A 23,004-nucleotide genomic window follows, 5' to 3' on the forward strand; every position below is an offset into this window, starting at 1 on the left:
AAGATCTTTACTAGATAAGTAGTATTAAAAATTAAAATTTTCAATTCTATAAATAATTTTTAAAAAAGAGACCATAAATAACACCCTTGAAATCAAACCAGATTGAGGAAAAAGATATACAACTATTACAAAATGAGATCTTATATAAAAATATTTATTGCCATTTCTAAGAAAGCATTTTAAGAAGAAAACTACCCTTAGAACTCATATAGAAATGGACCACATATTCAATAGCAAATTATTTTATTAAAAAAAATTAGTACAAGTAAGTAATTAGTCATACATATGGTTATAAACCATAAATAATATCTACTTTGATTAGTTTTATTTATACAAGCAGGCTAGTTTATTAATGTAGTTCTCTGATTTTGCATATATGTTTTTATTCGTGTATTTTGCACTTGCATACATGCAAACCCTATAAATGTGTATAGCATCAATTTATTATGGCTGCCATTTTATACAGATAATTTGATTCCCTTTATTTTAAAAATTAACAAACATTGTATGTCTTAAAGGTTATTAGTGTGCTATAAATAAGAATATGTTATTGTTTTGGACTCTAGTGAACATTACATCCTCAGAAAGGCTGGAGCATGCTTTCTAACTGTCTTTAATATTTTCTATTTAAAAGGTAAATAAGATTTGTGGCCGTCCAATCAGAACACCCACACAAAGCCCCCGTTGTTCTTTTGATGGGAGCAAAGAGAAGCATGGAATGAAGATCTTTATAAGAAATGGGGAAGAGACACTTGCCAACAGAAGAAAGTAAGACATTTGTTTTACAACCAGAAAGAGAAAAGAAAGTAAGCTATTAATTTTACAACAGAATAGAATGTATTCTATTCTGCAGGGGTTGAATTAAGAATTAAGTAGAACAAAATACACTATTGAAGAAACAAAGGATCAACATTAATTACCTTTAAAATTCAGTGCTTCCTCCTATTCTGTTAATTAGGAAGATAAGTTCAACTCAGGAGACCAAAAAACCTTTCTGTGATAAGGGAACATTTTTTATGACACAATATGGCAGGCCTTACATACATATGATCATCGTGCACTTCAAATGTGGCTAGTGTACAATGTTGTACAGCAATCTGTAACACTCAGTCATCTTGCTTAACTGAAACTATGCCCCTTGAAGAGTAACTCCCCATTTCCCCCTCCCTGTAGTCAACAATATTGCATTGTACACTTCAGAATTTATTAAGAGGGTAGATCTCATGGTAAGTGTTCTTACCACAATAAAATAAAAATTTTTTAAATGTAGCTAGTGTGACTGAGGATTGAATTTTTAACGTTACATAATTTTAGTTTTAGTCAAAATTTTACATGTAGCTAATAGCTACTATATTGGACAGAATGCAACACAGAGAGAGTATTCATGTAAATGATGTGGTAAGTATTACTGAATGTTAAGTACCTGTTAAAAAATGTAAAGTGTCCATACCTTTTACCTGGAATGCTGAAAATTACAATCTTTCAATTCAAAATGATAAGCATTAACTCACATTTCTACCACTGTGCCCGTGATTAATTGTTAAATTAATTGTTAAAGCCTTCATTAGTGTCTGGTTGCTTGAGCATTGGTGATTAAACTAAAAACTTTTTAATACTGGAGGAAACTATTATTTATTTATTTTGGTATTCAGTTGACCAGTACAATGGCAAATACTAGATTCTCAGTAGGTATTTTTGAATTGACCTGAAATTCAGAATTCTGTGTTTATTAATTCAAATAATTATTTCTAAAAATACCTTATGGAGAATTCAGTATTTTACATACTTTACTCTCTATAATGTAAAATCTGTTTCCTTTTGAGATAGTGCTCTTAATTGCCCCATTCTCTCCTCAGTTGGGTTATTAGCACGGGGTAAAGAACTGAGCTATTACTGGCTATGTGCTACAGCTGAAAACAATTAGCACATTGTTTGCAAGTAAAATAGCTGTGTTTTTATGTTTTTTTCAATTTAAACATCTATAGTGATCAGTAGTTATTTCTTGCATTTGAGAAATCAGTATGCTTTGGCTATGGTGGTTCTTATAATAAAACCCAGCTAAGGAAGATATTACGTTCCTAAAGATCATGTCAGTTTCACCACCAAAACAACCTAGTTGCTGGAAAACCAAAACAAAACCCGGTACTTAACATGGTTTATTCTCTTGCAAAACTAAGACCGTGTAGGTGAAATGTTACAGAATGGCTCAGGAGCAATGAGGGGCTTATCTGAGTGGAAAGTTTTATAAGTATCTATCCTGGCCATTGAATAGACCTCCATGTCACCAATCTTGCAAACTCATTATTTCTATGCCCTTGACTGGTCAGCCACCATTAACCATTTCCCATGAATCAGGGTAGGCTCATCACTAGCCAATCTCATGCCACGCAAGGTGAACAACCAGAGGTCCTGCACTTGAGCCAGCTTAAGCATTTCACTTTTACACATTTTTTTATTGCCATTCCTGAATGGAGCTTAATTTCTGTGGCAGTATATTTCCTCTTGATGCCTATATATTGTGCAGACCTATCCATAAAGTAGACCTGAATTTTATCTATCCTTTCCTATCGTAAAGTAGACTTTGTCATCCAAGCGGTGCAGAAGGCTGCAAGTAAGAGTTTATTTGGGCTATTAGGAATTGCAATTCAGGAGAGAGATTTGGGTGAAACTAAAAGGGTGTTGGAGCAGAGGAAAGAGTCAGGGGCTTATACAGATAAAAGCCACAGGGTTGTTAAAGTTGTCTGGCAAGAATTATGATTGACTCTGATACAAGAAAGGAAATATTTATTCTTAAGGGCTATTTTAGGGTAAGGGTTCAATAAGTAGATAGGCTGTCACGAGTTATTTGTGGTAAGTATCCGATAAGTATCATTGGGCAGGTGTTCTGAGTGCCTGCATTAAGACAGTAAGTGGTCAAAGTCAGATTCCATCCAGGTCCAGATGTACGTAAGTCACACTTCCTCAGTGGACTCCCAGCTCCGTTTCAGAAAGCTCTCTTAGCAATACTATTTTGATTTTCCTTTTATAACCTGAATTTTATTTATCCTTCATCAACTTATCTTTCCCCACGAGGTCATAAATTTTGATTTAAGTAGGTGGGGCAATGTAGCAGGAATAGGTGCTTAGTGAGTCTGGGCTAATTTCCATGTATCTTACTTGTCCTTTTCCCACCTGCTTGAGCCTGATTTCCAATCGATCACGGCCACTTGATGTTATATTGCTTCTATACAAGCCCGATCTTATAGCCTGGCAGGTCAGACAGTACTTGTTTCCTCATGGGCATCTCAGGTTGCAGAATCATTTGCTGGTTTATGGTCAAGTGTGTAGGTTCTGCCAGAGGCAAGTTGTAAACCAACCAGCTGACTGACCTACTGAATGACAGATGGACCAGCCAACCAAACAAACAAAAATAGTGTTCAGTAAAAAAATAAATGATTTTACTCTAAAACCCTTGGTGTCTATACTGTGATTCTTCTTATGGGGCTTTCTGGAGTCTCTGCAGAGCATCTTTATTTGCCACCAGTACTTCAGTCACCATCGCATAGATGAACTGGGTCATCTGGACTGAATGTCAGAGTACCTTGGTGCGTGCTACTTTATACATGGGTTGTAGCAACACAGTATGTTGTAATATGTGTGTAATATGTTTTCTCTAAGATGCAAAGGGATCCCAAAAGCTCTGTGCTTCTTCCTGTGCTTTAGGTCCTCTTAAGTGGTGAAATTTGTCTTTTGCATGAGAAGAACATCCCAGTCAGATTCAGACTACTAGACATTTACAAACCCTGCTGAATTGTCAAGCACTCAAAATGTCAATATTTTTCCCCACCAGAATCATTCAGACTAAGTTATCTAGCATAATGTGATCAATATTTGATTATCAGCGTGGCGTCCTATAGGATGTCTAGATGATCACGGCTCCTGTCTGTCATGGAGTGGGAGAATTGCCTTGAGGTCTAACAGTGAAGGGGTTCTTGCCAGCTGAAAGTGAAACGTTTCTAATTGTCCTTACTAGTTGGTAAAGAGAGAAGAGCATTTGTCAAGTCATTAGCTGCATAGCAGGTGGCAGGACATGTATTGATTTGCTCTAGCAGACACCACATACAAAGGAGTATGTAATTGGAGTCACCCTCTGACTCAGGTTATGATAATCCAGCCATTATCTGTGTCTACCCCCTGTGCATAGACCAGCCAAACAAGTGAGGTCAATGGTGAAGTGTTAAGATCACCACCACTACAATTTTTGTGTCTGATGATGACCCTAAACTCAGCAATTCCCAGAGATATTGTGATAGTGTGATTTATAGTAAGAAATATGTATTTGTTCTTTGACACCATTCGTGGCATAGACTCCTAAAACCCTTGGATTTTCCTAAGTGATGAGAGAAGAACGGTGTCTTTTGTTATGTTAATGAGGTGACTTTGGGGTCCCACCTAAGGATGGGGCTGGCTGCCTGGAGAGCCAAACATGTGGTTAAAAGGCTGGAACTTTCAGTCCCACCTCCTAATCTCCAGTGAGGGGCGAGGGGCCACAGGTTGACTCAATCGACGGTGGCCATGACTTAATCAATCCCACCTGTGTAATGAAGCCTCTATAAAACCCCCGATGGTTTGTAGAGCGTCGGTGTTCCTGAGCGTGTGGAGGTGCAGGGCGAGTGGCGTGCCTGGAGAGGGTACGGAAGCTGTGTGCTCCATCCTCCAGTGCCTTGCCCTGCGCAGCTCTTCCATCTGGCTGTTCCGGAGTTATATCCTTTTACAATAAACTGTTGACCTAGTAAGTAAAACATTTCTCTGGGTGCTGTGAGCGGCTCTAGCAAATTAGTCAAACTCGAGGGGGGAGTGGGTAGTGGGAACGTGTGATTTATAGCCAACTGGTCAGAAGTACAAGTAACAACCTGGACTTGAGACGGGCACCTGAAGTGTGTGTGTGGGACACAGTCTTGTAGGACTGAACCGTTAACCTGTGGAATCTGATGCTCTCTCTAGGTAGATAGTGTCAGAATTGAATTGGATTTTTAGATACGCTGCTGCTGTGGGAAAATTGCTTTTTGTTGGTATGGGGACCCTCACTGCCTCTCCACATACTGGAATTGGTACCAGAACCCAAACAACTGTGATATTCTCTTGTTTTGCTATTTTTTGTACAAGAGGTAGTTTTAGGGATTTCAGTTTGGCCCCCACTCCATGAGTTGAGGAGCCATTGTGGAGATTGTGCAAGGGATGTGTATGTCTCTTCCAAAGACGTATTGAGAAGCGTGAAACAGACACACTTCTGTGGATTCATTGGGTCCAGTGTGAGACAGACTGAGCCTAAAATTTAATTTTCATTTTGTAACTGAAAGTGGGGTCCAGCAGCTCGCCACTCAAAAGTCAATAAAGAGGCAAGGTTGGTGGAAAGGAAAGCTTGCTTTATTTCGGATGCTGGCAATGAGGGGGAGGGTGTAATCCTGTCCAAAGGCCAACTGCCCCCCCCTTCCCGCACTGACAATCAGTGGGCAAGAGCTTTTGTAGATGGAGGGAGGGGGCTACATGCAGAAACAGCACGGTCAGCTCTGACAGTCATCTTGAAATTGGTCATGTGGTGGTCTGACCAGCGTCCTCTTGATTGTTTTAAGTACCGTTAATCTTCAGTTCCAGGGTTGGTTTGTTCCCATTTCTTTGAGGCCAGTTCTCGGAATGATGGCAGCTTATGTCATGGCTACAGCCTGGTCATCACGTAGTTCACCTCTTCCACCTGGTGAGGGTGTCAATATCTACAAAACAGCTCACAGGATACCACTCAGAATATGATCTATAGCCCATGAAAAGGAACTAAAGGTCCTTAACTATGCTTAATGACTAAACTATACTATTTAGTCTTGTTGGACTGTTTTCCTTTGTTTCTGCATTTTCTCACTTCTCTGATTAAACTTCTTTTTTTTTTTTTTTTTTTTTTTTTTTTTGCGGTACGCGGGCCTCTCGCTGTTGTGGCCTCTCCCGTTGCGGAGCACAGGCTCCGGACGCGCAGGCTCAGTGGCCATGGCTCACGGGCCCAGCCGCTCTGCGGCATGTGGGATCTTCCCGGGCCAGGGCACGAACCCATGTCCCCTGCATCGGCAGGTGGACTCTCAACCACTGCACCGCCAGGGAAGCCCTAAACTTATTCTTTGCCCAAAGGTTTTTCACAGACAAAAGCCATGAGGACATGGGGGGGCAGGGATCATAGGGTCCTGCTCCATTTCAGTTTGACCTCTATGAGCCCCATTTAGACAGAGTAGAATGGCATTTTGGGTCTTTAGGATTAAAGTTAACTGAGAGCTGGTCTCTATTGCTGGGAAGCAAAAGGGCCACAGGACCCTTAAGGAAAGATGGGAAGAAAGCTTTATGCTACATAATTGTTGGGCTTGTTCAGGGATCTTTCTCAAGAGAACCCAGCCTTAGTATAGTGAAGGTACTCAGAAGCTAGGATTAGGAACTAGGTGAGAGACTGAGAGTTCTTTGTGTGGCAAATAAAGTGACATTTCTTTTTCTTGTACTTTATATTTTTGTTAATTCAGATCTCTTATTTGATGGGTGAGCTATTTTCTTATCACTCTAATCAATTTATTAACTAATATAGTTTAATAATAGTTATATAAGTTAACTAATACAAACTAATATAGTTTTAAAATTTTTATTTCCTAAAATTTTGTTTTCTCTTGTTTCCTTTTGTCTGTGAGTTTAGTTTCCTACTAGATTCCTTTTTAAATTTAACCATTTGTAAGAGTTTCTTTTTATGTTCTATATGTTGTTTGTCAGTTTTAGACTTTGCAAACATTTTCTATCTAAGATGATAGTTCAGTTAAATGTAAATAAGTGAGTTGATGTGTAACTTAAGATGATCTTTGTTAAACAGAAATTGAGTTTATAAAATGTTTTCATGTTTAAAAATTGCTTGCTTGCATCAATACAAAAGGATAGTCTACTATTCTTTTTCATACTAGCATTATAGTTTTGTTTCTCACATTGTTAATATATGTAGAGACTATATCTTTATATATGTTATGTATGAGGTAAAGTTCCAACTTAAATTTTCCAAATTCTGAGGCAGATTTCAAGGGTTGCTCTAAAACAATCTGTTCTTTTCCTTTTCTCATTGATTTTTTTTTTTTTTTTTTTTGCTTCATACTCATTCCAAGTTCCCTTAGATAGATACATACACTGGCCTGTTTATAAGCTCTCTCTGAAATTGCTCTGTTTACTGGTTTTTTTTTTTCCTGTTTCTTCTTTTTTCTCTTTTGCTCTTAAAGATTTTCTTAAATCTTGTTAGCCCCTTTACCTACTGTTTCTCAAAATTCTCTTAGATGTTTGTAGAATTATTTTTTCAAATATATGTTATAATCTCTTGAGTTTTGATTAGGGTTATATTGAATACAAAGATCTATTCAGACAAAGATATGTTTATAATGCTCTATGTGGCTACTTTTTTGTACTCTGTTTCTAATGGTCGGTCTGTTCATGGGACTGGGTTTTCTCTGTGCATGATCACATGGTGCACTGGTACAGCTGTTCTGGCAAGAGGCTTGCTGTACCTGGTAAAACTCATATACTCTACGCACTACAGTCTACCTTTTAAGGATGTATCCAAGAGAAACTCTTGCTCGTATCCAGTATAGTTGCTCTAGTTGTAAAATGCATCAGTGTCTCTGACACTGTCTTACCATGTAAATGAAAAATAAACACTGTTCTATTTACTAAAACTTTAAACTGTTTTTACATATAAATAAGTCATAGTCTTTAAAAATTATATTGTCATAATTTACTTTAGATTTATTTTCTTTATGGTATAGCTTATAAAAATTTCTGTTTTAAATTATGGTAGATTTATGGCACCTGATTTAAAACATACATATTTTCAGGTCTTTGTGGCAGAGTAAGAGTTAAGTTTATATAGTTTCCTTTATTCAAACAAGTCTTTTGAGGTTTATATAACCATTGTTGACATAAATAATTTGACCTTTGGCAGGGGTAACCAACAATATTTATTAAGAGGTGATTAGTCAGTTTTTGTTTTTTAATTGGAATGTCTAGTGCATGGTTCAAAAACCAAACTCTACTGAATTAAAAAAAAAGAAACAAAAGCAGAAAGATGAGTTTATTGCAAGGATTTCAACCTGCAAACTGGGAAACTCAAGGCTATGGGAGTAGTGAGTTCTGATTTGCTCACAGACTAAGGGATTTTTATGGTATAAATATGGAAGTTATTTGGCTTTTTCAGGTTATTGTTTGGCTACTGGTCTTCTTTCTTATTTGGATCAGGGTAGCTGAGTTAGGAGAATAGGAAGTCCAGAGATGGCATGGACAGACTTGGTGTTTGGGGATTGGCTGGTGTCCTCCGGCAATTTCTGAGAAGAGCTGTAAATTCCCGTAAGGTTAGGTTAAGTTTCCTTCATGCACCTACGCTGACCATCTTCATTTTGTCCTTGACATAAATGACTCAATTTTAGGTTGGTTCTACAGTGTTTTACAGTGATATATGATATACTGAAATAGTAGTTGGGTTTAAGGCTACCATCTTGTTCTTTGTTATCCCTTTATACCATTTTTTTTATTCCTCCTTTCTTGCCTTCTTTTGAGTTTAGCTGGTATTTATTATTTTTTTATCTTCAAAGCTTTTTAGATTTGTGTTTCTTCAGTATTCTCAATGGCTATCATAGAGATTAAAATATGCACTTTAAATTTTTTACCATCTACTTTAAATTAACAGTTTTACCACTTTATTGAACAATATAAGTACCTCAAAACAGTTTCACTCTATTACTCTCTTCCTAGCTTTTGTGCTATTTTTGTCAACAAATCTTACTTCTACCAACATTTTAGCAACCCCCAAGACATTACTGTTATTGTTGTCTTTAAGTAGTCAATATTTACCTATAATTACCTATTTTATTCTTTCTGGTACTTTTTAAAACTTATTTCTGTGTGTTCATCTAGAATCTTTGCTTTAGCCTTAGTACATCTTTCATTGCTTATTACTAGTGATGAGTTTTCTCAGCTATTGTTTGTCTGAACATATCTTCACTTTTGAAGAATATTTTCACTAGGCCTAGAATTTCAAGGTGTTGCCAGATACATTTTTTAAAACTGTAAATGTCCAAGTCATCATTAAGTTCATGGCATGACACTGTATTAAGGAGTACGAAGGGTTTAATGGAAACATTTAATGTGAAAGGTAACTAAGGTAGTTGATGTTGCTGGCGCCCTGCTTGCAGCCCTTTACCTGTCCATTTTGTCTGCTTCTTGGTTGCTGTGTCCTGGCTGCTCACGCACAGCTGCCTTATTATCTGGGGAATTGACCTCAACAGATAGGAGCCTTCTGTGTTTATTATCTATTGCTACCTAACAAATCATTCCAAAACTTAGTGGCTTAAAGCAAAAATAAGCATTTATTATGTAACTTTCTGTGGATCAGGAATTTGGGAGCTGCTTAGCTGTGGGGTTTTGGCTCGGGGTCTCGGGGAGATTGCTGTCAAGAAGTCAACTGGGGCCATAGTCATTTGAAGGCTTTAGTGGAGCTGGAGTATCATCTTCCAAGATAGCTCACTCACGTGGCTGTTGGCAGGAGGCCTTGGTTTCTTGTCACAATGACCTCTCCATAGGACTGCTTGAGTTTTCTCACCACATTGTGGCCGGTTTCCCTCAGTGTAAGCAATCCGAGAGAAAGCAAGGGAGAAGCTGTAGTTTCTTATAATGATCCAGCCTCCTAAGTCCCACACTGTCACTTTTGCAATATCCTAAAAGTTATATAAGTCAGTTCTATTCAGTGTGCAGGGGGACTACACAGAGGCAGGAAGGGAAAGATTACTGGGGCTCATCCTGGAGAGTGGCTATAACACCATCTCATCCACATGGGTGAGGGGGGTAAACTCCCACCTACCTCACCCCGTCGGTGGCAGCTTGCAGGCAATGACTGACTGACACAGGAGCCTACGGGGCTCGCCCCTTGCTGAAGGTGGTAGGACTGAATATGTGGTGACATTCACACTGCAGCACTCCTTGTGGAATCTGCCTGCAGATGAGACAACATCACTGCTTAACTTCTTCCTCCCCACTCTATCTGGCTTCCTTCACTACCTCTCTCTTACGAGCATCCTTCAGTGAGTCACCTGCGTCCACATTGCTGTGTCAGACACTGCCTCTAGGAAATCTGACCTAGAGATGTCTGAAGAAGTTCCTAAAATAAATGCACGATAAGTGTAAACTAAGGCAGAAGTATAGTCTCCTATCGTAAATATAGATATTTCTCTATATAGTCCTAAGTTCCTAACTTCTTTTTTGTGTTTTTTCTCCCACTTTTTCTGAATTCATAGGGAACCTTTCTGTTGAACGCATTGCCTTCTTCTCCTATTTGTAAAATTTGAAGAAGGAAATTTGCATATTAAAATCTGTCTCTGGATCAAAGGGTTGTGCTAAACTTGTAGATAGAGTCTGGAAAAAGGAGCTAAACTATAGTTTATTGTTATTTTAATCACATTTTGGAGATGTACTTATTCAGTCTACCCAATTTTTCCCATGTATGTAGCATGATGGTAACGAGCTGATTGGAGACTTGGAGTGATTGATACATACCAGTTACAAAGGTCTCCGAAAGTTGAGAAGGGCAAGGAAAAGGCTTTAAACATCTAGCAAAGCATCACGATTTAGCCTTAGTTTGGGGCAGAAACCTAGTCAACACAGCTGTAAAGGACATTGTCCTCATAGCTGTCTAAACCAGCCCAGGCAGAGTGCTTTCCCTATGGCAGTTCCTGCTCTCTGCTTGATTGCTTGAACTTAGCTGGTAAGAGTAAGCTATTAGCAAGCTTAAATCAGTGATAATTAGCTGTACATTATTATTTCAAAGCGGTGTGGCTGTGCCAGTTAAGTGGGTAATTAGGAAAACCCCAGGACAATAAATTAAGAGAGAGTCTCAACATCAGTGCCCCATCTGTTCTCCAGCTAGCATTCCAATTAGCCTAGCCTCTCATTTAAGAATATGCTGATTAAGGGGTGGGCTGTATGCGTGAGTGTGTATTGGGGTAATAAAGACTTAGGTTTCAGTAAAAGTAAAATGTTTTTAACGTCAGAGGTGATTTTGACGTGAAGGTGGGGAAAGGAGAATTTTTAGAAATAATAGATTTTCAATGTTGGAAACGAAACATAATTTAACTTGTTTTATGAGTTTTTGTTTCTCTCAGTTTTCTCCTCAGAACTTCTTTGGGATATTGTATCAACGGGAAGTTCCATTTTATTCTAATGTGATTATTAAATCTTGAATTGGATGAAAATTTTACCACTTGGAACATGAAGAATTTTATTTATTGAGGATGGGAACTAAAGAGGACACTTGAAATTGCATAGTTTAAGGAGAGGAATGAGTCAGGGCCTCATTCTTATTCAGAATGGGTCTGTCTATGAAAGCAAATTAATTGTTACCCTGTACCTCACAGGAGAACACAGTGATGTGGTTAAAAATAATTAAATTACAATAGGAAAAATCTTTAAACATATACTGAATGAAGAACAGTTAACATTATTTAGGATGACTGCCAAGATAGCTCAAAAGGTTCATATTAAGTAGAATCAGTTGGCTTAAAATACATGAATTCATAGCTACGTTGTTAAACCTTACTTAGTAAAATACTTTATTGAAACCACAATTTTTAAAATTCTTGATGTGCGTGTGTTTGGGTAAATGTATTTGTTTACGTGGGTAAATCCGTATTGATAGACTGGACTTAATGAATTGTGTGTACACATACTCAGCGGATGAAAATATCCATGGGTCAGGGAAAAGTCAACTCCTTGAGAAAAATTTAATATCATTTGTAGGACTGGAGAAAGCAATTTCCAATCTGTTTCCGAAAAGGAAGTTAGTGCTTCTTTGAGGTGCCGTTGTTATTTATTATCTGTACGTTTAATTTACTAAAATAAAGGCCATGTTCCCTTCAATGAGGACATTTCTGTTTAATTTAAAACAGTGCTTAGTGAGTGGTGGCAGTGAGGGCACCTAGGGCAGGGCAGGCCAAGGTGAGGCTTTGGATGAGGGACCAGAGGCCAGGCCAGAGCAGGGCTAAGAAAACGTGAGCGCAAGGCAGGCTAGCGTCAAGCCCTACATGAATAATGCAGGGCAGGACCCCATGGGTCAAAACCCAGGCACACAGGAAGAAGGAATGCCAGGAGGCAGAGCAAACATGTGGCAAAAGTTTAGGCTAGTGGTGCTTAACCTTTTGTGGGTCACGTATCCCACTGAGAATCTGATAAAAACTTCGCAGAACAAGAAAGTTCATAAACAAAGGACTTGAAACTGTGTTTGCTCTTATTTTCTAGATGTTCGTGGAAAAAATTAATGACCATTTCATGAAATATCTGAAACTAAATCCAAACAGTGGGCAATTAAGCTAATATTCTACAGTATTTGTGTTATACCAAGTACTTGGTATAAACTCGAAGTTGAAATTGTGATGGTCTTAGAGGTTCGGCGTCCAGTGCATGCTGCTGGCTTTTTGTTTTGATGGTAACGATTATTGAAAACGACAGAAAGCAAACGTATGTGGTTATCAGTGTCTGCGATTAGCGCTCTCATAGCTTGCTTGCTTAGATGAGGATAGGCTTATATCAGGGAATATGAGATTTATTCTAAATTCTTCAAGTTATTTACATCGATGGTCCATAATGCTCTGGACCTCAAGTTAATTTGCGACATCCATGATACTGCGACTGTCAAATTTAAGTTAATGTGAGTCAAAATCTCCCCAAATTTCTCATTACAGAAAGAATAATAAAATATATTTCTCAGCCATAGGAAAAATGTCCTTTAATTTGGACATTTTTCTAACTGGTTCTCCAAAAACCTTCTGTTTCACAATAAACAGCAGCTTTGCCGGATGAGCATAGAAGGTTTTCAATAGTATTTATAATCATGACTATAGGGTTATCTCATTTATATGGCTCAAGATATCCCCCATCAAGAAAACCAAACTGTGAATGCAATTTTCCCTGTCTAATATACCTGAAAGCAACCTTCCTCCCTCCCTTCCTTCCTTCTCACAAAAAGTGAATCTTTTATCCATTTTCCTTTGGAAAGTCAGTGAACATCTGCAAAGTTGAAAAGAACCCCAAATTCAGCTCACATTTTTTTCACTCAAATTTTTTAAGCCATGAGGAGGATTTTAAATATGTGTCGTATTGAAATTGATGATTTTTATAGAAGTGTATAAAAGATACTTCAGAATTTTTAGCAGAATCTATGGGGCCTACATCAGGATGATGAGTGAGGCTCATTTCTTTTACTAAAGTAGCAAAAGTAATTGTACTTAGAAGCATCGTGAGTGCTTCATCTCCAGCAAGAGTACCAAGCACTTTCTTTCTCTTGGTTTTCTGTTGCAAAGAATATTCCATCATTTTAAATCTATCATTGGCATTTGAAGTGTCCAAACCATGCATACAGATAAGAGTGAAAAATGGGGAGCAGGTGGAATCAAGAGAGATTCATATTTTTTTATCCAGTTGTATATTGAATAGAAATAACAAAGCTGCCCATTTCTCCATAATTGTGCTCAAAATAGAAGAAATGTGTTTCTAGAGTGGATTATATCATTTAACAGAGGCTCTGCTTTTTATGATTTTTCTCACCTTCAAGATACAAATTTATGTCAACCATTTGCAGGCCATACCATGGTCTCCAGAATCACATGTGGAATCTTTTGCTTAGAAGTGCAACTGATGAAAGTTTTAAGGTAGTGTTGGGATAATTCTTTTTGTTTAGGCCCATATTCATAGACTTGCAGATCAAATTTTCTTCTAATTGATTGATTCTGTTTGATGATTTTTGAAGATTAACAGTCTAAGGTGCTCCTTTGGCTGTGTTGGTTTGACCCTCCTTCAGCAAGAATCTTGTTAGACATGCAACACTGCAACTTTGGAGTCCTGCAAACTGAGTGAATCCAAAGGATTTATAATCTTTACTGTATTTGGTTTGTCTTACCTTTTCCAATGTAAGCTAAGCCTTATGTACACAAAGTACATATGAATAATCATAATGGAAGCACGGAATTACTTTAATTCTGATCATAGGGACAGTATTATTTTTTTAAAGAAAATTTCTGGTTTATTTGTCACAGCATGGTTTGTGAGATGTGAGGGACAGTATTTTAGATGTCATAATTGGGTAAATGTGATTATGTATAATAATGATGTATTGTTTAACCCTGGGCAGCCATATTCTATGCCACCTTTCAGAAGTTGGGCATACAATAATACCTGGTTTACATGTGATATTCAAGAGTAATTTTTTTCCAAAAATGAGAATTAGTAGAATAATAGGAATATAATTGAAGACTAAAAGAACTCCTTTTCTTTGAACCTGGTTAACTATGCATTTCTTGACCCTAAAGCCTGTCTTAATATCAGACTCCAGGAACACAAATATATGCATTGAGAGGTATACAGTAAGTGAACATGCAAATGAGAATAATTTGTACCAGGCGTATATTGTCTCTCAGCTAGACAAGTTTGTGGATGGAGGTAACCAGGAATATCTGACTGAAGTCATTAAATTAAAAAAAAAGAAAAGAAGGAATGAGAAGGAAGCCCATTTATTGGCAGACTATCAAAGTGAAAGTAGTTCATTAACGTTCTGATGCTGAGAGAAGAAAATATTGTCCAGAATGTTTTCTTATCCCCTAAGTCATGGAGTTTGTAGTTAAAATGTTAGCAACCACAGAAAATATCTTACTGCAAAAGAGAGTAACATTCAAGATTTGACCTAAAATCCTGAATCTCAAAATATAGCTATAATGTTTCTTTGTATAAATGACCTATATTAGAATCATTAGATTTGCAAATATTCTGTTTGGCTAAACCTTCTCATTGGTCTTGACCCAGTCAGGTCCTAGACACTTTTTTCTATTGGAAGATTAATAGCATGCTTCCCGAAACTAGTATAACTGAACAAATAATTTCATATTTTAATGAAAATGAACAAAGTTATGAGGTAGGAGAGAACGTCACACCTCCTTTGGGATGGATGCTCAGTTTAATACTATCTGATTTGTTTAAATATTGGATGTTTGGTTCTGTGCTTATTTTTATAAATGACTTAAGGTCTTTGTTTAAAGTCCTTTTTAATGGAGAACAGAGTCGGTGCTTTGTGAGGTACTTTTTTACAACATGGGAAAATGAGGTGAGAGCTTGTTTTGAAAACCTGGTTTTGACATCAGGTTTAAATCACTCTTTTAGAGGAGGATGCTTTCAGAAAGGGTGCTTCTTACTGGGACATTAAATGGTAATGTGTTGGGTTTGAGGGATATTGAAAAGTGAGAATAGAAGAGTCTATACTAATTGTATAGATGGTCATGAACGTCCAGCTCAGGGCTGGTATAAAATCACCACTAGGGAGCCTTAAGCACACAGCACCTGTTGGAAAAGAATCCTCTGCAGAGGATGGGAGGATGTTAGCATGTTTTCAGTGCTTTTTCCCATCATTTTCCCTGTGCCCCCACCCCAGTCTACTGCCCATCTTAACACCTTCAGCTCTGTTGAGAAAGCACCGTAAATCTGTGAAGGAAGGGAACCCATCTCATGAACAAGAAGACTTCCTACCAGGAGGGAAAAACCTGGAATCATTTAGTCAGAAGAAAGAAAATCCTTCTCTAGGAGAATAGTGCTGGTTCTGAGGTCACAGCTTCCATCCTGAGCAGTGGGTTCAGAGAGCAGACTTTATGAGTTACGCTTTTAGAAAAAAACAGTATTTTCTTTTGTAATCAAATATGAATGCAATGTGCTTGAAACACATTTCCATCTGTGATAAAACTCCCTGGTACCATTTACTGCGTTGCTTCTTAGTGCTACACTCACCCTCTCCCCGCATCTCTCCAGGAATCATGAAGCCTGTATAGAAAGGGACCAAGAAGCTAGATTTCAGTCTCCCTATAGCCCATCTGCCTGCATGTATTTAATTATTTTCAAGCATTTACAACGAGAACCATTATTGCCATAGAACAGAAATCTAAAGAAATCTTTAGAAATCCCTTCTCAAGATCTATACAAATATTTTGTCAAATAGAATGACTTCGTTGGGAATTAAGTTAAATGATGAAATATAGATTCAGAATTGCCAGAGAAAATAGCCCTTACCCAGAAGCATGTGATTATGTATTTCCTCTGCGGGGCAGGAGACTGACACTTTAAATGTCTCCTGTTTGACAACCGTGGTCAGACACGTCCACAGGTTTGAGCCTGTTCATTAGTGCCATATTAACCTTAACTCTGCCTCAGGCCATTAACCAGCAAACTGCACATTTGACCTTTGTTCTACAGATATTTTCAAACAGTGTGTGAGAGGCACTGCTTTTAATTTGGTTTCTGTATTATGTGTGGACTGATGTGAGGGCTGAAAAAATCAATATATATCATTAAATACAGAAACGTGTGGTCTGAAACATTCCACAGAGAAAAGTTCCATTCGAAAATCAGGTTCTTCTCCAACATTTTTCCAGATAATCAGCTTTGCTCAAAGTTAGAAATAGTCTTTTATATCATGTTCAAGGGAAAAAAGGCAAGGAAGTGTTCTATGTAACAGTTGATAAATGTTTTAAAATTGAAACAAATGCCCACTAGATGAAGACCTAAGACTGAGAGGTATGACTTTTGAACATAGCTGTTTCCAGCAACGTCTCGTGAAATGAAATGCAAAATCAAATGTAGATTGGAGCCATATGCTTAAGTGAAAACAGCTCTCTAGAAAATCAGCAAAGTTTGAAACACGCCGTTGTCACCCTTTAAACCATACGTATGAGAAACATGTCAGCCTTATAAATTAAAAAGTAAAAATTGGCTTAGTGGGCTATTTTAATAAATTATGCTAGAGTTGCTATATCCAGGTTTTGGAATATTATACATCTGTATAAAAATAAGTAACTCCTAGATTTATTAACCTGAAAAGGGTTCATGATATATTGTCAAGTGAGAAGAGCCAATTGCATGTACGTGTATAGCTTGACCCTACTTTTGTAAAACCAAACCATCTCTGTCTCTGTCTGTCTGTTTTTGGTTATGTTAGGGTGCACGTAGAAGAAACTGAAGAAAGCACCCCAGGCTGTTAACATTTGTTACCTCAGGAGGGAGGATGGAGAAACACGGTGGAGGGACAGATATGAACTTCATGTGCCTTTTAGTTATTTAACTGTTCACCAAAAGATATGTTACTTTTGTTATTAAAAATGATTAAAGTCAAATGATAATGGTAAAGCCAGTCGAAAGTGTCACTTGGTTTTAGAGTAGTAACTGGACATTCCTGTGTCAACCAAACTAGAAATGATTACTTCAGGGTGAATTGCATTTCCTTTCTTTCTTTTTCTTTTCTATCCTTTTTTTTTTTTTTTTTTTTTGCCACGTGACAGATCAGGAGACTTTCTGGCACTGCAGGCCTCCAGGGCATGGGAAGCAAGGAAGCACTAACTATGTTGGTCCATGTTCCTCTCCAGTCAGTCGGCTCAGGGCAAGCAAGGCTGGAAGCTATGAATGAGCAATTGTGTTCCAGCCTTTTTCCTCTTTCCTGTGCTAGCACAGTGTGCAAAGCTGTTCATTAGCCAGAGATCAGAATTTTCTCCACTCCCTGCTTCCTGCACCAGATCTTTCAAATTGGTAAAGAGATACAGATAAATCCTGTCTAAACATGTTACTTTCTAAGTGCAGATTTTGGCAGGAAGAACTGATGTATCTGTTTTCTATCTGTCTACCAGTCTACTACTGTGTTCTGTGAAAAGCGTGATTATTTCTGTAAAATTTTAAACACAGAGAAATATTCTTTTCTATAAAGAGTCATTCAACTTTGGTTTGTCAAATATCCAATATCTGCCCGATACTGCAAAGTGATGGCATTTTTATTAATTAATGAAACAACGATGTCAAGGTCTGCATTAACTAAATGCTTGACTAAATAACTAACTTAGTCACTTCTCACAAGTCCTTCCACTTCTTTGGTTTTAACTTTCCTTAGTTATAAAATAAGAGGCTGCACATTAGTATCCTGTAGGAAGCTTTCAGAAAAACACAGGTCCCTGGTTCCTACCCCGAGCACAAAATCTGAATGTCTGAGGGAGGAATCTAGGCATACAGTTTATGTTTCCTTGGTGATGATAGAGTGCATTTAGGACAGAGCACTACTGGATCAGATCATCTTTAAGGCTCTTTCTAACTTGTCTTTATAATATAGTATACCTGTGATGTATTAATTATAATGGCTATCTTACACCACAGTGTGACTAAATGTTAACGTGTCACTACATGTTAACTTCAGCAACACATATATATTGGGTTGGCCCAAAAGATCGTTCAGGTTTTTATGTGAGATCTTCTATATTCTCTCCATAAGAATATATATATATAGTCTCTATATATGTTCTATATATAATATAGAATCTGCCTTGAACCTGTTTAGTAGAATCTGGCACAGCTTGTAGTCCTGCCCTTGAGATTCCTTCCATTTTCTAGGAAGGTCTTTCTGATATAGCTTCACAATCTAGGAGTGGGTCCCGTAATTTAAAGTTCCCCAAGTCAGCTGTGCTCTTTAAGGACTTTAAATTATCATTATCGTTTTTGAAAATTGTATTTCATTGTAGAAACGTCTAATTCTGGAAGTTGTTAAAAACTAACACCGCATCTGGGGCCAATTCAACAAGAATTTGTTAGGTGCCTGTGGGGTACCACACTGTGGTCCAGACCCTGGGGATATAAAGCAGACATGGCTCTTGTCTTTAGAGAATGCACCCTTTAATCAGGGAGGCAGATATACAGACAGCAAAATATAATACCAGATAACCAGGGCTATAAAACAGATGGCAAGTGTGGCGTGAGAAACGGATAGACCAACAGAAGCGTCACAGGCTGGTCAGGCAAGGAGTTAGGGAGGAGATGAGGATAAAGCTGGATTTTGAAGGATGGGTAGATGGTTGACAGGGAGAAGTGGGAGGGAAGGCCATTCTGGGGAGAAGAAAAGGTGGCATCTTAGAGATTTCTTAGGCAATATGAGTGTGTGGTTTTGGCTGGGGTGTGAGACTGGAGGGAAGGGGGACTGTCAGGGCAACTAAGGGGCAAAGAGTAGAGAGATGATGAGCCACGGTAAGACATTTTACCTGAATGCTTAGGATTTTAAAGGAGGAAAGTGTTATGGCTGTTTTCTGGAGCGAATTCTGGTAAGAACTTGGGGCATGCATTGAAGGGAAGATGGGAGGGCAGACCTAGTCAGAGAAATCATTTGTTAGACTGTTGTAATCCCAAATGAGAAATTATAAATTTGCATGTGGTCCTGACATATAGGCTTTGAATAAATATTCTGGCAAAGCATGTTTTCCTCTTTACAAAATATTTTTGGAGTGTTACTCTTAATAATGTTTGATTTCTGTATTCTTGAGATGTTTTAAGACCAAGATGAGCAAACAACATGTACGTAACACAGCTCCTCAAGGTTAATTATCTGGACGCTCTAACATCTTGAATTTATTTTTCTCCTAATTTTAACTGGAAATATTCTCATGACTGTAGAAAAATAAATGTATGGATAGAGTCACCCTTCCAGCAACTTAAATTTTGAATCATCCAAAGAATATAATGTTTTATTCGTTGTGACATTTCATGTACAACTGGAAAAGGAGGACCTGGTGCATTTTTTTTTTTTTAAAGTAGGCTGAGCATAAGCTGGGAACTGAAGTATGGATTCTTTTCTCATGATCAACATTCACTGGAGCTGTGGCAGCAGGTCAATGTTTCTAACCTCACTATGGCTTCTAGTTATTTGAGCCCTTCATTTCTTACCAATTCAACTATGATTATTATTTTTCTATATCCAGTATAGATCTCCTGGACCTTCAACGCGACCACTTTTTTGCAACACTAGTCTTCATTCCTGTGACCTCAAAACTGCCACACACAGAATTATAGAGTTCCAAAGTACGTTCTCTGCTCAATTTCTATCCTCACAAATCAAACCTTATTTCAACATTCACGTGGACTTTCTTCCTTTCTTTTAGTCTCAGGGAATTTGCTCCAAAGCTAACCACTCTGTTTTCCATAATCCTTCCCCTCTCTTCTTTTCAGAACTTATGATCCATCAGTTACTCATTTGTTTTTCTTAGCTTTGTATCAATTAAGAGAGACTAGGTTGTGACGTGGTAGCAAAACACCTCAACCTATCATTGGTTTAGAACCAAAAAAATTGTTTTGGTTCCCAACCAATGCCCATTTCAGACCAGCAGGGCTACTGCTCAAGTTGCGGTTCCTCTGGCTTTAAGCCTCAGAGTTACAGAGCAGCTGCCATCTGAAACATTGCCTGCCATCAGGGGAGAGGGAAGCAGAAGCTGGCAAAGCCACGTTGGTCCTTAAAGCTTAAGCCTGGAGGGAACAAACATCACTTCTGCGTACATGACTAGAACCCAGGGCAAGTCACAAAGACAAAGCTACTGTCAAAGTGTAGTTCACCTGATTGGGGAGCGGAAGACAATTAGAAGTCATCTTAAAACCTTTGCTTTACCTGTCAATTCTAGATTCCTAATGGTTTTCAAATCTATCATTTTCCTGACATTGACTGGAAGGTTTTTTTCCCCATCCTCATACGTCTCGCTCTGGACTTGCTTATACTCCCCTAAGTGACCTCACTGCTTTTCTGTTTCCACAATACTGCGATGATGACGATGTCGCTTGCTTGCTGGAAAAATTAATGGCTCTCACCACCTGAATAAAACTGAAACATCTTATGATGATCAACAAGGCCGATTATAATCTGGCCTCGTCCTGCCTTTGACTGTGATTCCCATAAGCACACTCCTTACTAGCTAACCTAACTGTATGAGTCTCTGAATACACAATGTTCCTCTTTACCTTTGTTTATCCTGGATTTTTGTTGTTGTTGTTTGCTTCTTGGTTTGTGTTTTTTTTTTTTGCATGGAACACTGATATGTTATCTTATTTCCTGTTTCTTTCTTTGTCTTCAAATGTGACACTACTTATTAATACTGTATTATTATTGTGGATTTTTCCCAGAATGTGCATTCTTAGAAGGCAGGGACTGTTTTCTTTAGCTATGAATCCCTAGCGCCAACACAGATTTTGGCACTCCATAGTGTTTAGTATTTTGTGACAAATAATTGATAGCCGATGGTTTATGGAATGAGTGGAAATCTTCGAGGAGACTATCCTTTCAGAGACAACGCAGGCAAAGGACTGGAAGTAAGTTTGGAGGACAGCACGCATCTCACTTTTGTGGAACCCGAAAGTGTGGTTTGGGTTGTTGCTGAAATTGAGATGAGAGGGTACTAGGGTACCTTATGTAGCTTTCTAAGAAAGCTGTAGAGAATAGAGAGCCATTGATGACTTTAAGCAAGTACGTGGCATAATCTGTGGACTACCAGATTTGAATTTCTATAGATGGCTCTCATGGAGGATGGGAGGTGATGGTTAAAGGAACCGATGGGAGGTATGCTCTCCTGGTACAGTAATTCCAGAGAAAGATGATCAAGGCTTGACCTAAGGCAATGGCAGTAGCGTTGGGAAAGGGAACTGAAAGAACGATGTGAACTTTCCCCCTTATGATCGATTGGTTGTGAAGGGAGAAATGAAACAAAGGCACCATTTACCAAGAGTGAAGTAGGAGGTTTGGGGGCCAAAAATTATCTATTCAGTTTTACATGATCAATTTGAAGTTCTCAACATTTGCAGCCATTTGTGCCAGGCCTCTTCATTTCTAAAAGGTTCTTTGATTCCAAACATGTGGTCATTTATAGTGAATAGAATTCAGGACAGGAGCCATACATCTTCCTGTTCATTAAACCCCACCTCTCTAAGAAAGAACCAGTCAATTTCATCAATTATGTTTTCGTAGCTGCAGCATGAGAATTGATGTTTGTTCATGCATTCCAGTTAGTGGAACACAGCCATCAAGGAGAGACTTATTTTCTAGAAGAGGAAATCGATAAAATATAGATAAGCATTTAACTGTGCTAGTGAGAAAATAAAGAATCATCTTTTTTTTTTTTTGATTGAGCATGGGTTAGAGATTTGTGCTTCCTGCAACCATTTTATTATCACTTGTCCGGTCAAACTTTGCTAAAAATTTGATTAAATACTCACCGGCCACTTGCCATGGGAACTTCTGATCTTCTCTATGGTTGCAGATCTTACATATTTGAAAGTTATATTTATCCTTCCAACAGAGTAGTGGTTATTTACAACTCCAGCAGTTTCTACAGTTAGTTCTTTGAAAACCAATAAGAGAGAGAATTACAAGTTGAAATGGTTGAGCATTAGTGCTGTCAAAATTAGATTTAATTTTTAAAAATTGTTTATTCCAGCTATAATTTATAGACACCCCTGCTCTTTAATTTCATTTTTAAAGAAATCATTTTAAAGGTATCAATGGAGAATGCAGTTTCATAATTGCTATATTTAAATTACTCATCCCACGAATTTCTGACATTTGCTTTTCTGCCAACGTTTCCATCTCCTCTCCCTGCCTTTTAGTCCAGAGGGGGCATTTCCTCTGGATCAGGCTAGTGGCTTTTCTTTTCTTTTTCCCCAAAACAATTGTTTATGTTTAAAAGTTCAGAGCTAAAGTCTTAAGGACTTGGTCTTTTGACATGCTAAAACTCAAGTTCTTGAGACCTCAAAGCCTTGGTTTTAAAACTCCAAAGTCTTGGATTTCTAAATTGAAAAACTGCTTTTTTGTTGAATTTTCCCTTTCCATAATTGATGGTGAAAGGGGAAATATTGTGTTGGCCAAAAAGTTCGTTCAGGTTTTACAGGAAAAATCCAAACGATCTTTTTGGCCAACCCGATAGTATGAGAGGGAAAAAACTTAATAAATGTATTAAATATTACTCCCTCCAATAACTTTTGTTTTCATGCTTCTGAAGTGTGTTATATACCTGGGTTCTCTCATATTTAGTAAAGACATATTATCTGATGTTCTTAGACCCCAAAGAGAAGCCCCACATGGGAAAATCACCCAAGTCTACTAAA

At 37.9% G+C, this 23,004-nt stretch overlaps 1 protein-coding gene across 4 annotated transcripts in view; it reads left to right on the plus strand.

Moving 5' to 3' along the window:
- Nucleotides 1-23,004, plus strand: part of GPC5 (glypican 5) — a 1,392,911-nt gene that overhangs the window by 311,618 nt on the left and 1,058,289 nt on the right. For all 4 annotated transcript variants that reach the window (XM_060288187.1, XM_030856918.2, XM_060288185.1 and 1 more), the window contains exon 4: nucleotides 635-768. In XM_060288187.1, coding sequence (XP_060144170.1) covers nucleotides 635-768 — 134 coding nt within the window. The remainder of the gene's footprint in view (nucleotides 1-634; nucleotides 769-23,004) is intronic.

The sequence above is a fragment of the Globicephala melas genome, chromosome 18 (assembly GCF_963455315.2).
Source record: "Globicephala melas chromosome 18, mGloMel1.2, whole genome shotgun sequence".
In the NCBI taxonomy this organism is placed as follows: domain Eukaryota; kingdom Metazoa; phylum Chordata; class Mammalia; order Artiodactyla; family Delphinidae; genus Globicephala; species Globicephala melas.